Source organism: Hemicordylus capensis, chromosome 1 (assembly GCF_027244095.1).
Source record: "Hemicordylus capensis ecotype Gifberg chromosome 1, rHemCap1.1.pri, whole genome shotgun sequence".
Classification (NCBI taxonomy): domain Eukaryota; kingdom Metazoa; phylum Chordata; class Lepidosauria; order Squamata; family Cordylidae; genus Hemicordylus; species Hemicordylus capensis.
In genome coordinates this window covers 291,797,371-291,812,323 of record NC_069657.1, presented here as the reverse complement: position 1 = coordinate 291,812,323, position 14,953 = coordinate 291,797,371, and the positions used below count along the sequence as shown (strand labels likewise).

The following is a 14,953-nucleotide window of genomic DNA, read 5'->3' as shown; positions in this document are numbered from 1 at the left end:
TTCCGTGCACACCTCTACATTTTATATATTGATAGATAGAAGGGGGCATGTTGCAACCATAATTTGATGGCCAGTCATCATAGGCCCTGTCTTTGTGGCAGAACAAGATATTTTCCCATCAGGTTCACATGAGCCAATCGCTTTTGAAAGAAATCGATAGCACTCTTCCAAATTTATTTATTTATAGTACAATTTCTGTACCACCTTTCATAAAACTCATCCAAAGGAGCTTTACATCAGTTAAAATGCAATAAAACTCTGTAAAAAATCACATTAAAATCAATTAAAAACAATGAACTATAAAATTAATTTGCTAGAGCCATAGCTGGGAAGTACAAAGAGCAGATGTACACATGCCCTTCAGTTTGACAGTATAATTTGCATTCAATAAGAGCAAAAACGGGTGTCAATGTTGGTGAATAAACTAGTCATGTTTCTCAGGTAGCTCCAAGTATTGCAGTGTCTGAGAAGAAGTCAAATACTGCCTTGTTCTATGACCCTAGCGGGAGTCAGCTCCCTTTCAAAATTGACCCTTGGAGATCTAAAAGAGGCTTGGGGTAGGGAGGAGGAGGGAAGACTGTCAACAGTCCCACTCACCCACAAGCTTTTTCAAGGCATGTGAGGAGAAGAGCCTGCAAGGGTCGGATCAGTCCCGAAGAGCTGTTCAAGGCCCATGGTGGTGCACATCCTGCTGCCCTGCTGGTGCCCAATAATCTGCCACCCAAGATGACTACCTCATCCCTCCTCATGAAAGGGCCAACCCTGTTCTCACATAATGAGGCGGGTCTCACGATCTGTGAGACCCGCTTTTGTTAAAACTGCAGGGAGAGCGGGCTAAGCCCGCTCTCGCCGCAGACGAGTTGGCAGGGAGCCCTGGGCACCCGGATCGGCCGCCTACATGATTGCTGGCTCCGAGATGGAGCCAGCAGGGGCTGGGGAGCTCGGGGGCCGTGCAGCCCCCAGAAGCCCCAGTATGCCCTGCGCAAGTGCTCAGGGCATACTGGGGAGACCTCCGAGCCGGGAGGCTGCTTTTAAGCCTCTCAGCCGGGGGGTCTACTCGCGAGTAGCTGCGGCACGCAGCCGTGCCGTGGCTACTCACAAGCAGATAGCCCGGGTTTGCGGAGCACTTGCTCTGCAAACCCGGGCTAAGGGGCGGGCTACAGGAGCGGGTTAGCCACTCCAGAACCACCGGGCTCAGCTGCGAGCCCGGTGGTTCTTACGATCACAAAAATTGGGCTAGGATTTTCCTAGCCCGATTTCTGTGATAGTCAGAATAGCCCCAATCTCTAGTTTCTAATGCCATGAATGACTGATCTGAAATTATATTACTTACCACAGACTACATTTTTGCCCCCACAGAAGGGAAAAGAAGAAAATTATTGTTAAACATATCCAGTGTTATTGTGGATGAAAACCTTTTGTATGAATTTACCCTACAGACATTTAAATATAAAAAACCAAACAGACCTTGAAAGTGATATTTCACTGCAGTGGCAAGAAATGCAGGTGCTGCATCCTGTTTTGCTTTCCTTAAATGTTGTTTTTAAATCTTTAGGTTGGGAGCAGAGTCTTTTTCAGATGTAGAAAGGGTTATCATATTCAGGGCTCTACAACACGAAGTTGTCTGGCAAACTTAACATGGAGTGGTATACAGCCTGAATGCATTCGTAAGTAAATACTTTCAATACTTGGATTATTGATCTTTTTTTCTGTATATGAGCCCCTGGTGGCGCAGTGGTAAAACTGCTGCCCTGTAACCAGAAGGTTGCAAGTTCGATCCTGACCAGGGGCTTAGGGTTGACTCAGCCTTCCATCCTTCCGAGGTCGGTAAAATGAGTACCCAAAATGTTGGGGGCAATATGCTAAATCATTGTAAACCGCTTAGAGAGCCCCGGCTATAGAACGGTATATAAATGTAAGTGCTAAGTGCTATATGAAACAAGATAATATATTGGTGCATTCTTAATAGCTGATGATATCAGCTCACCATCAAGAAATGGGATCTGCATAGGTGATGTAGGCAATTATGGAGTACAGGTGGACCTGCCTATATGTGGATCTGACATCCATGGTTTAGCATATACGTGATCTGGTAGTGGACACTCGGCCATTTCCGGCCACCAATTTGTGAAGGAGAACCATTTTATGGCTCACTTGTAAATAGGGATGTGCTAACAGTTTCGGGGGTTTGCAGTTCATGGTTCTGCTTCGGGGGTTTGATGGTTTGACCCCCAGACCAAACACCCCCCGGTTCGGTTCTGCCTAGAACCAAACCACCCCAATGGTTCGGTGGGGTTCATGAACGTTTTCAAGTTTTTACGCCGGCCTTCAGCTTGTTTGGGCCTTCCTAAAATGGCGGCTGCCACTCATGTGCAAATGGCCTCTGCAAGGTCTGGCATGGCCCATGGCCTCACAGAGGCCATTTGCACATGCATGGCAGCCATTTTTTTAAAAAAATCGCCACCAAAACAAAAAATGGCTGCCATGCCAGTCCTCACAGAAGCCATTTGTGCATGTGTGGCAGCTGCCTATTTCCCGCCGTGCCATTTTAGGAAGGCTGAAACGGGTCCAAAAATTGGCCTAAAAGTCCCGAGGGGGGCATTTTGAAGGCTGGTAAAGGGAGTGGGAACCTCTGTGCACACACCCTCATCACCTCGATGATCATTTTAAAGGTAAAAAAACATTTTTTAACTTGAAAAAGTTTGTGAACCTCCCCTCACCGAACCGAACCCGGGGGTGGTGGTTTCGAGGGGTGCCAGACCAAACTGGCCCGGTTGGGTTCGAGGCTGGTTCGGCCTTGAACCCAGCCAGGCCAGCTGGTTTTGTGCACATCCCTACTTGTAAAACAAAGAAACAAAAGAACCCCTTGATTTTCTGCCAAATTTGGCCGGGCTTTAGGACTTGCGAGGGCATCCTTGGACTCCTGAAGGCCCACAGAGCACAGTAGGGCTTTATGTGGCCCATTTTTGCATTTTGGGGATGGATTTTTTGCAGGGGGTTGAGTCTGGGAACCTAACCCTTGTAATCCCATAGACTTGTTATCTGCAGTAATCTGTGGGAACGGATCCCCACAGTTAATGAGGTGCTCCTGTATTCTGAATAACAAATTAAAATATTTGATTTGCTTGTATTATGTAGCCCTGTCACATGACTGTACGTTTAGAGATTTAACATGGGACAGTGGTTACTTGCTTGCTCTAAAACATTCCCATGTCCAAATCACCTTCTACATGAAAAATTGCACACCAGATAGAATTTTATCTTGGGTCAGAGGCAAGGGGTGCTTCCAAAATTTCCCTGAGGCAAAATTCTCTATGGATGCTGAAGTTCTCAATGACCTGGACTTGTTTCCAAAGTGGAACCAATCTGTTGTTCCACGTTTTACTGTATTTTCGAATTTTGTCCAAAGCAATGTACATGCAATTTGCCATAGCTTTTGGTTCTCTTTTGTCTATTTTCCCTTCAATATTTTCAGTGTGCATCTGTGCATTGATAAAGCATTGGACATGTTCAGAAGATCTTATGCATTTAGGGGAGGCAGAGAAATGTTGGCAGAATGTCGGGAACTGACAGTGCATGCTCCAGACCGATGTGTTGTGTGAACCCACCCAAGTGTGGTCCCAAATCCACCGCCCGACATTGTCCCAACTTCTGCCTGACTTGCATAACCAAGATATGATGTTTGGCATAGAATCTCAGGAGAATGTCAGGTGGATGTGGGACTTGGACTTGGGGGGGTTTGCATGACACATTTGCCCGGAGCCAACATTTCCCAGCCTTCCTTACTTGCAGTGGATCATCTGAACCTACCCATTGTAAAAACAACAACTACTACTACTACTACTACAGTATCCTTAATGTGATTGTTACACAATCACTGTCAGTGGTACTCTTACCCCTGGATTTTGTGGCCGAAATCCAGGGCCTCCACACACCCCAGGGGCCCCCAAATCCTCTTTAGTCTGTCCTGGGTGGTGTGGTTGCTGCTGGCCCACCCTGTACTGGGCAGCCAAGTGTTATTGTGACCTGTGCCGGATGCTCTAGAGCCAGAAGCAAGAGTGGGAAAACAAATATGTGGGATGGGAATATGTTAAGTTACGTGTTGAAATGTTTCTGCTAATGCATATTTGCATAAATATACCTGTTTTGTATTACATTATTGTGAGTTCAGTTGCTGTTTGTGCACTCAAAAACCCACATGTTAAAAATACTGCGTGTGTGTGTGTGTGTGTGTGTGTAGGGGGATGGTGCTTAACTTGCAGCACAGGGGTGGTGGTGGTGGTTCTCCAGCAAGTGGGGGGAAGGCCTCCAAAAGCTTTTAGGTCCAGGCTCCAAAATTACCTAGGTGCAACTCTGATCACTGTATCAAACTTTCTTTCATGAAGTGTTTTACCAATGAGTAGAAGTGTATGTATGCTTCTGAAGAACACCACACAAATACACATATGCACATCAGTAACATATTGGGGGTCAGGGGGGAAATGTTCTGAAGGATTTGAAGCTCTTACTAACTTCACATGCTGTAATTCTGAAATTAATGTTAGAAGTTATCTTAGTTAAACACAAATTGAGGAGTGGAACTAGGGCCGAACAAACCATGAGAATAATAAAGTTACAGAATGGTGGAAATCCACAGAAATGTTTAGCCGTGTATCTGCTTTGAAATGCAGCCTATTATTAATTAACAAACCATTTACACTGTTCATCTGTCCAAGCTTGGGAGTGACCTCTCTAGTATTTAAGTAATGTTGACCCTCTACCACTTGGCTTTATGCCAGTAGATTCAGTGGTGATCAGACAATGGCTCCTGGCCAAGGGAGGGGTGTCGTCCAACCTTGTACCTGTCCCCAGAGTTGGGTGATGATCTAGGCTGTGCTTGGAATGCTGGAGGATTAATTCATATGGATTTCTGTGAGAGAAGACATCAGTGAACATCTTCAATAAAGTACACTGACATGAAACAAGAGCAACCTTAGGTTCTTATCTTATTTGAAATTAACTTGGAGATGTCATAAATGAACAGAGTAGCACACAAAGAAAGAGAGAGGTATAGTTACAGCAGCTTGTATAGCCAGTGTAGCATAATATAAACCTTTTGTTTGAACCGTTATTTCGTAGAGGTTTATAATGAATTTATTTAGCAGAGAAATCATTTTGTAATTTTCAAGGTTCTTTGAGTCACTGAAATGGAAGTGATGCTTGGAGCAATGACAGCTTAGTAATTCACAGTACTGATCACTGCTTAATTTGCAGTGGCATGTGCTTTGGCTTTCCTTCTCATTTTCTTTGTTACCTTCCTAATAAGAGATCTTGAAATTTTTTTCTTCCTGGAAAGGATGGTATTTTCAATTTATTCAGTTTCAATTTTTTTGCAGTTCTCTCTTTCATTACATCTTTGTTAATAATATGTACAACAACACAGCATGCCCAGCTGTTGACTGTGTTTTTTTTTAGATTAGTAAAATGTTAATCTGTTATGCTGTAATTTCTACTTTTCTAACATTTTTAAAATAAAACCCCTCCAGCTCATTCTTGCAGGCAGCCAGAGACTCCAGCAAATGTAGATGTGAAAGCGATAGATCTTCCTACTTTAGGCTACACTCTGGTGTATACCTGTCAGCCAGGATTTTTTCTTGCTGGTGGCTCAGAACATCGGACATGTAAGCCAGATATGAAATGGACAGGAAAGTCACCTGTTTGTAAAAGTAAGTCACTGATGAAATTAATGGTTCAGTTTGCTTTCACTTGTTTATTAAATCCAATCACATTCACTTAAAACGGCATACTATGTGTACATCAGGCCTCCTTTGATATTATTATATACTGTATTATGCCTTTCCTAGGTATGGGATACAGAATAACAAAAACAAACCCATCAAGGTGATGTGTCATTTTAAAGACTGAATGAAGTGTAACTTTCTTCTTTGAGTGGTGCTACACAAGTCATATACATGTTTGACTGGATGGCCACCTAGTGAAAAATGCTGTCAAAGTGTGTAAGGAATCATTCAGAGCACATGGACTGATAGGGCTATTTAAACTATATACATGGGTGTGAACTTTGCCCTGAACCTTTGTAACGAGGAGAGGTAGGAAAGCAACCACGGGGCCAGGTGTGTAGGGAGGCTGGTGGCAGCCCGTGTTTGGCCACTGCTGCAGCCCCCTGGCCCTGCGTCTGATGTCAGACGCAGGGGGCCAGCTAGTCACACCCCCACGTATGATGTCAGACATGGGGGCATGGTCTACCTCCCAAACGGGGCCGTGCTTCCCCATTTGGAAGGAAGATCAACCCATACTGCATTGGGCAGCACAGGCTAGAGTGACTCTCCCTGCCTTTAAAGGGCCGATCACTCTCCCAAATGGGGCCGTGTGGCCCCGTTTGGGAGAGAGATCAGCCCCGCTGCATTGGCAGCAAGGCCAGGAGCAGCTCTCCCTGCCTTTAAAAGGCAGGGAGAGTCACTCCGGCCATGTTGCCAATGTAATGTAGGCTGTTTTCTGTCCCAAACGGGGCCGCATGGCCCCATTTGGGAGCGAAATAATGCCCCCCGTGTCTGACATCAAATGCTAGATATGTGTCTGGGGCCGCGCTTGTGGCCCCTGGGGGTGGTGGCCCGGGTTCTTTGAACACGTTCGCCCAGTGGTGGTTCCGCCCCTGCACAGGGCACTACAATCTTGAATGGAATATAAGGATATGCACAACAAAGGAGACGCTAGACATTTTCACTGATATGGAGCTCTTTTCCACTCATAATTCTTCCCCTCTTCTTTCCCCCCACAATGGAAAAGCTATAATGAGCAATGTTCCCTGTAAGAGGGATTCTCAGATATTGTTGAGTACAACTCCCATGACCCCCAGCTGCAGTGGCCTTTGGCTGGGGATTATGGGAATTATAGTCAATAATATCTGGGAATCCCTGTTACTGGGAACTTTGATGATGACCTACATCTTTTCACCCATAGGAAGAAAAGTGGCTTGTGTGGGAATTTTGAGAGGAAAAATTAATAAAATGGTCAAACACTCTTTCCCACCCACTGGTCTTCCACTCTACCTTACACTACAATCTCACATTGCTACTCTTCCTTTAAAAAAGAATCACTGGGGTAAAATTACACATTTACTGCACATCACAGATCGTGCTGCTTTGCAGTTTGCCTAATCACAGATACCAACTAAAAGTCTAGCATAGCACCCAACTGCCAATGCAAACTGAACTTGAAACAGGATCTGGGATTGTTTGTGAAAGGACCTTTTACATCAGTCTTATAGCTTGGCAACTCACTGTAATTTCAGTACACATGAAATTGGCAAGGGATCTTGAAGGACGTATTTGGAAAACTTAAAAAAAATCTGACCATGACCTAAGGGGGCCACTGGCAAAAGAGGCTTCAAGTGGCTACAAGACTTGTAATAATAAATTAATTAGATTAATTAATTGACCTACTGAGTTCCCGAACTAGACAAGTTCTGGAACTGCACAGACTGCTGACTCCTAGGGTTTAGGAAGAATCTCTTAGGTTCTCCAGGGATCTCTAAAGCCTTAAAAACCCATTTTTAGTTTTCTTTTTTTCCTGGTCTTTATGAGTTATTGTGGTAACTAAGATTTGTTCTAAAGGTCCAAATGTCATGTCGACTGACATGTTGAGCAGCATAATGAAGATGGTGCTGATTAATCTGGGCTGTTGCAGGTTCATAATGGATCCTCCTGCACTGCTGTGGGCTCACAGTGAAGCTCCGATGTTCTTTCACTTTTGTGCAAGATTGCAAATATTTTGAGGAACATGCCCGCAGTACAGAAGTCCTAGTTAGATTGGAAACACATTGCTGGCAGTTAGTTAATTCAATCTAACCAGCATTTCAGGAGTGTAGATGTTGTATTCCTTTCTGTCTCAATTTGCCAAGGACAATTTGTGGTCTAACACAAAAGTACAAGGCCACTGAGGCTTCACTGCAAGCCTCCAGCAGCACAGGTGGATCCGCGGTGAGCCTGCAGCAGCATGTATGATTCAGCACAGCCTTCATTATGCTGCTCAACATGCCACCTACTTTTTTTGGTGGCAAGCATTCCCAGTAATGGTGCAAATACACTATGGAGGCATACAAATTGCCTCCATGGTGCTTAATAATCCAGAGTCAGCTATGAGGGTGGGAGGGACAATATTTGCTGATCTTCCCCTAGAAGTGCTCTTTCACACCCCTAAATATGACCTTGAGGGACATATTTAGGAGTATTAAAGAATGCTCCTAGTGGGGAAGGAGAGACCGAGAAAAAATCATTCTGCCCAGCCCCGCAGCAGGACTCTGGATTACTAAATGCTGCAGAGGCACTTTGCGCGTACTGCCTCTGCACTGCTGGTGGGGATGTCAGCCGCTATCTTCTCCTCCCCCCCCCCGCCGCTTTTCTTTTTGAATTGACACTGTTACAAGATACAGGACTGGCGATGAGGGTTTTTGTGTGGGGGAAGGAGGCTCGGCTCGGCTCACAAAATGGCCTGCATTTTGGTTGACCTTTTGGGGAAATGGATGGATAATTTCTGAGCTAATTTGTGGCGAGCATGATACAAATTTCTACTATGCAGCAGCTCTGATAATGGCACTCACTGGATCCCTTAGAAATAGGAGAAGCTGACTTTGCTCCTTTTCTATCCCAATTAGCTATGGACAATGTCAGGGTTTATATGAATAGTATTCTGGTTTGGCCACACAAACGTATGACTTTGTTTGTCACTATATAGAGAAGAAAACCATTGCTTACTAGTGATGTGCATGGACCTGGCTGGCCCGGTTCGTTTTGAGTCCGAACTGGACTCAAACTGGACCGGACCAGTTTGATCCGGCACCCCTTCAAACCCTTCCCCCTGGTCTGGTCTGGTCAGAATGGGGGTGGGTGGGTTTCTTGGACCAAAAAGTAAATAATAATAATTTTTTTTAAAAATTCAAGTTATGACACAGCCATGGAAGGGCCACTTGTGCATGTGCGGTGTCCTCCTAAATGGCCACCGTGCTGGGGGGAAAGGCCCAGAAAGGCCTAAACCGGATGATAGGTGCATAACAGAGGCTGGCGGGGTGGGGGAAGGAACCTCCCTTGGCACCCCCCACCACTGCCTTAGAGAAGCCCCCTGGAGGGGATAAGTTGGGGGGCGGATTAAAAAACCCTTTTTGGTCCACAAACCCCACAAACAGCCAAGAAAGGTTCGGTCTGGGGTCGAGTTGAACCAGGGATGGTTCAGCTCAACCATGAACTGTCAAACTGAACTAGCTTGAAGTTGAACCACTTCGGTTCCAAACCTGTTCACACACTCTTATCACTTACCTGTAGCTGTTGTTCTTATCAAGTTCACATACAGTTCCATTCCAGCCCAGTGTGGAAGCCCACATTGATCACTGGTGGACCATGTGCTCCTTCGTAGTCTTCTCTCATCAATAAATAGCCTATTTTCCCCAGGCTACTGACAGGTGTAGGTGGGGCCTTTCCTCAACTCCTGACACTTTGCTATAGTTCTTTATCTGCTGGACACTGCTGCTTGTCACCTGTAGAAATGACTTTGTGGCCCCTCTCAGAGAAGAACTACAGGTAAGTAACCCTCTTATACAGATCAGTTTCAGCAATAATTGTGCTCTTAAAATGTGTTCCCCTATGTACATTTCTTATCTCTGTTCATGTCGCAGTGTTAAGTTTTTCAAGTGTGTCTTTTTAGTGTTTAATGTGCATTTAGTATTAAATAAGTAAACCTTTTTTCATGACTGACAAGTTTGTGGAGTCCTACAAGAACACTACATAAAATGACTATGTATGTTTTTGTTTATATGAAAAACAGTGTTTTCATATAAATTATGTTTCTTTTGTAAACAATCTCTATGTTCTTTTCCTAAACCACCCCCCTCCCTGCAAAAAAAAAAAAAAAATCAGCACAAGGAAAATGATACTCCAGCATAAAATCCCACCCTCACCACCCCCAGGATTCTACTGAAACTCAGTAACATTACTTAATTACAAGTGTTTGAAGTAGTCTTCACTTCACTGCTCATCTTTTTACTCTGTGCCTAGAATTATGGCATGAATTTGAATATAGGATCCTTTTGGTAGGTACTGATGGAATTTTATACTCGGACAAGGAAGCAATGTACATCATACAATGTAGATATAGAAAGAAATCCACTGATTCTGTTGGAACAGTTGGAGATATATTTCAAGGTGCACCTTTTCTATTGAACAATCCCCCGCAAAATGCCCAACTAACCCCATGCCTAAATCTGCTGCAATGGAGAAAGCTATCATCATTGAATTTTTCCCATAAGTGGAAACATAGCATTTATTCTACTGTCATATACTAACAACACCTGAGCTGTATGTAAAGAGGACTCAGTACAAGCAGTATAGTAGCTGCATCAATTTGACCTGGGCCATAGTAGCGCTATTAGCAAAATGGTTCCTTCCAGTTGTAGAAGTGACACTCCTGCAATGGTGAGGTCCTGTAAGCTTCTATCCTACCATAGTATTGGTCACTAAATGTACACAAAGGTATTGGTTGAAAGTCCATTGTGTGTAAATTGAAGTTGCAGATGTATTTCTCTGCAACTAAGGCAGTGCAGGGTAGGAAATGGTATACAGCAATGGTTTGCCAACAAGCAGGGGTGCCACAAGCAACAATTACATGAGGCACTCCTGCACTGGAACAGGAACAAAGCCTAGGGCGTTGAGTCAGGCCTGCTACTGCCTGCTGTCCTGTTTCCTACCAACTCTAGACTTGGTAAACTAGTGACAAAACCACTCCAAGACAGGAAGGCTGCATATGTACTGCACTCAACGTCCAGCAAACATGCCAAGATGTTTGGCCATCACTGGCATACATTATGAAGTGTTGTCATTGTCCTGGCTATTTGTATTTTATTATACCACTAGCTCAACACTATTTAATAGTACGTTCAAATTCAATATCTTCCTCACTAATATAAGGCTCTCTGTTACAGCACTGTGACTGATATAAAACAATTTTTTTTTAAAGAAATGAGAAGAGTAATTATTTCTTTGATCAGTAAGCTTACCACAGTACAAATGCTGGACTCCCAAGAGGTCCCTCCCCCCTTATGAATATGTAGAATTATATCTGCTTAAATATGTAATATAGTTATTAGTTATTTCTGCTATAAATGGTAGGTGTATTGGAGAAACACAACTGCCTCAATCAAGCATTATGTATCAACATTCTATACAGAAAAGAGTTTGTTTATAAAAATGATAATGTGTCTTTTTACTTGTAGGTAAAGGAGTGAGAGAAGTTAATGAAACAATAACTAAAACTCCAGGTTTGTATACAAGAACAGTTTTAGAACTAAATACATTAAATTGCTATGGAGTTCAGTATTTCTCATAGAGTAAATTTCTCTTAATTGAATTATTTCATTACCAGTGTCAAAACAAGAGAATGTCACCAAAACACTGCCATTTAAAACTGCTCCCTAAAACTGAACTTCTGAAAAAAGGAAAAATGCAGACTCATATAATGCACTTCTTTTGTGGAGGGAATAATGAACTAATAGATAATGACACAAGGATGCTTCTATGGCCTGCTTCTCACTGAAGTAGCAAACCTGTGTCTGGACAGTATCATGTGATAGTGTCATCTGACTGTAGGTAGGGTTTCCAGGATCAGATGCTCCACCACACAAAGAATTCGCTCCGCATACAAAAATTAGGGGCTCTAACTATTGCAAGTCTTTATTAGTTAAGAATTAATGGTAAGGGACAGCAAAAGGTCAGGAGAATGAATGGTATCATCCCCTTGAATTCAAATGGTACCATCCCTTTGATTAAATGGTGCCCTTGAATTCCTTTATGGTACCATCCCCTTGAATGGTAAGGGACAGCAAAGGGCCTCTTCCCTCTTTGACATTCTTAGTACTTTTATGTGGAGAGATTTTGTGTCTGTGAGTATATATGGAGGGACGTACAGTCCAGAAGTCAACCTGCAGTCCTGAGTTGCTACAGCCCAGACTAGTTTGACTTTTTCCACCTTTTGGGGAATTAGACATACGTTACAAGAGTAATTGTGCTGCTTATAGGTAAAGAGCTAGATAATGTTACTTTATATCAGACAGTGTACTATAATGGAGAGCCTTATAATGAAAAGTCGGATTTAATTATACTGTACTGAGGTTTAGTTTTGCTTTCATCTTACAAATGTTCTTGTCAACGAGTAAAAAAACATAGCTTATTCCCCTACCCCAGATTTAGAACTGAAATTTTAGCTTTCACCTGCATTTGCTTAAAATTTTATAATTTTATATGAGTAAAGCTTTATATTCACTGCAGGTGCCTCATATGGAAATTATTGGTAGTCTTGGAAGATTAATAAAACCCGGCTTTCAAATGTAGTTGAGGCAAACAATTGTATTAACACTTACAATGGATATTTCCTTGTAAATCATATGACTGGTGGAAGGAGACAGCTACACATCCTTCAGTCAGTTCCTATGACACTGAATCGGGGCCACTTTACACCGTTTGGGTTTAGATGTATCAGGGGTGTAGCGATAATTGAGCAGATGGGTTCAAAGAACCCTCGCTCCTGAGGGCCCCCCAGCTCCCCCCTCCCTATTTTCTTCATTATCTCCCTCATCCTGAGGGGCCACCAGGGAGAGGGACGGACACAGGCCCCCTCTCCCCTAGCTATGCCCCTGAGGCATATTTTGCCATGTATGCCTAAAAGTAACATTTGAATGTGACTAGTACATATTTGCAGACACCTTTATCAGGAAGCTGGGACTGGCTACAGCATATTGAGCCTATACGCAATATGATAAACCCAGATTTGGATCTGTGTAGTGTGTGAAATGGCCCTCAGACCAAACAGTTAGTTCCGTGAACTAAAAGTTAAACACCTGCAGAAGGTGTGTTTAACTATGAAAGGCCCGTGCTATTTGCAGCCCATAATAAAATGTTGTATAAGCAAAAACAAAATTAGATTTTTAAAAACAAAATCTAAATAAGAACAGCTATAGAACCTGTATATTAGAACTCTTCTATTAGTACTTACACAAGCCTTTGCAGAACAGCACAGCAACTATTTTCCACCCATTTACAAGGTTTGGGATCTAGCCTATGGCCCGCTGTTATTCTTCCGGCACTAGATTCCCCAACTTACAGTGCTATATATGAAATTTATGTTGTTGTTTAGAGGAAGAGCTATATTAGCATGAGTCTATTTATTTATTTATTTATCATATTTATATGCTGCCGGATATATGTATCTTGAACTGTACACAGTTTAAAACAACAAATATAAAACCAAGTAACAACAATTAAAACAATTTCACAATTAAAAGTTAAAACAATTCCATAGGATAAAACAATTAAACAGTTTAAAATTAATTTCAGTCAAAAGCCTGAGAAAACAGTTTTGTCTTGAGGACCTTTCCAAAAGCAGTCAGAGATTGTGATGCTCTTATTTTGACAGGGAGCATGAGGGCAATGATACTTTGAATTGGATCACTTTCCCTGTGGCCTAGTTCAGACATTCATCTGGGGCCAGTGGTGGAAGAGGAATACAACTTTTCCCTCCCACCATCTAGCTATTCTACTGTGTAAGTTGGACTTCGTGTGAGCACCTGATTGTACAGATACCCAGTCATGGGATATCTGTTCAGTGGAAGGGAAAGTCTTGTGCCATTCTTTTCCCACAGTGTCCTTTATTAAGACTAGTGTTGTGCTAGCATAATGCTGTTGAACATTAACATTGTGCAGGAATGATGCACAAAGAAAGGAATGTCTGTTCCAGACTAGGCTTTGTGTTAGTGAAGGTGCTGACAAGTTGCACAACAGGTCGCGCAACATGTTGCACAACGCATTTTGCAACTCTTTGCACAACAGGGAATAAGTCTTGGACAAGATCTTCCACCAGCAGTTGAACAACGTTGCAGAGCACCACCAAGATAATAGCAATAGAAAAGAGACATAGAAAAGAAAGAAAGATAAAAGTAACTTTACAGTTAACATTTCTTAGACATCTCATAATTATATACATCCATCGGGGGATTCAACAGCCCTCTGTTCTCCACCTTCCAAAAAAACACATACCCACACAAAACCTCCCTTGCCAACAATTGTTTAAAAAAAAGAAAACAAAAAACAAACACACACAGAAATACCACTTTAATTAGCCATCTATTCTAGAAAGAAAAACCAAATCTTGGATGAGGGTGTTGACCCCGTACTAAATTGTAAATTATGAAAGGCTCCCAAACAGAAATACGTGTTTCATCTGAAATATTCCGTAAGTAAGCAGTAACTTTAGCCATAGAGGCATATGCCCATAATTTTTAATAACCACTCATCTACAGTTGAGATTATTTTTTTTCTCCATTTAGCAGCATATAAGATCCTGGCTGCAGTAATCATATACAAAGACAGCTCCAAATACTTGGTAGGAATATAGGATTTAGTCATGTTTAACAAAAAAAATGCAAGCTTCTTAAGTGTGTGCAACTTCTCTCTTTCAGTTAGCACAACACTAATCTAGATGTCAGCCAATATTTCAGTATTGCCTCAGCTGAATGTGTGAACTGTAGCTAAATTAGATTGTACAAGATTTTTAACTTCTGCCCAAACAATTTTTGTCAAGAAATTCTTTGTACATTCTTATTTATAACTGTTGATCAGCTCAGCGCACCGTAGATGATTCTTTTTTCCTCACTATTAATAGTCTAAAATAAGTAGGACTGGGAACAACTGTGCATTTATTTTTCTCAGTTTCTGTCACAGTCTTGCAGTCCTCAACATGTCTTCTATGTTGAATGTGCAGCATGTCTTTTTATTATTATTTTTTAAACCTACATATAAAGTGTGTTTCTTGTCTCAACTGCCAACACATTTGTCATCTGAAATCATATATGAGCTGACTTGAGATACAAGCACAAGACACTGACTTTGTACTGATATGTTCATATTCTTACTTT

General features: G+C 42.4%; 1 protein-coding gene across 9 annotated transcripts in view; it reads left to right on the top strand.

The window, feature by feature from the left end:
- The window catches only part of CSMD1 (CUB and Sushi multiple domains 1), a 1,678,033-nt gene that overhangs the window by 1,640,364 nt on the left and 22,716 nt on the right, over positions 1 to 14,953 (top strand). For 8 of the 9 annotated variants that reach the window (XM_053286224.1, XM_053286226.1, XM_053286227.1 and 5 more), the window contains 3 exons: positions 1,556 to 1,667; positions 5,526 to 5,705; positions 11,261 to 11,305. In XM_053286224.1, the coding sequence (XP_053142199.1) occupies positions 1,556 to 1,667; positions 5,526 to 5,705; positions 11,261 to 11,305 (337 nt within the window). The remainder of the gene's footprint in view (positions 1 to 1,555; positions 1,668 to 5,525; positions 5,706 to 11,260; positions 11,306 to 14,953) is intronic. The other variant, XM_053286225.1, reaches the window with a different exon arrangement.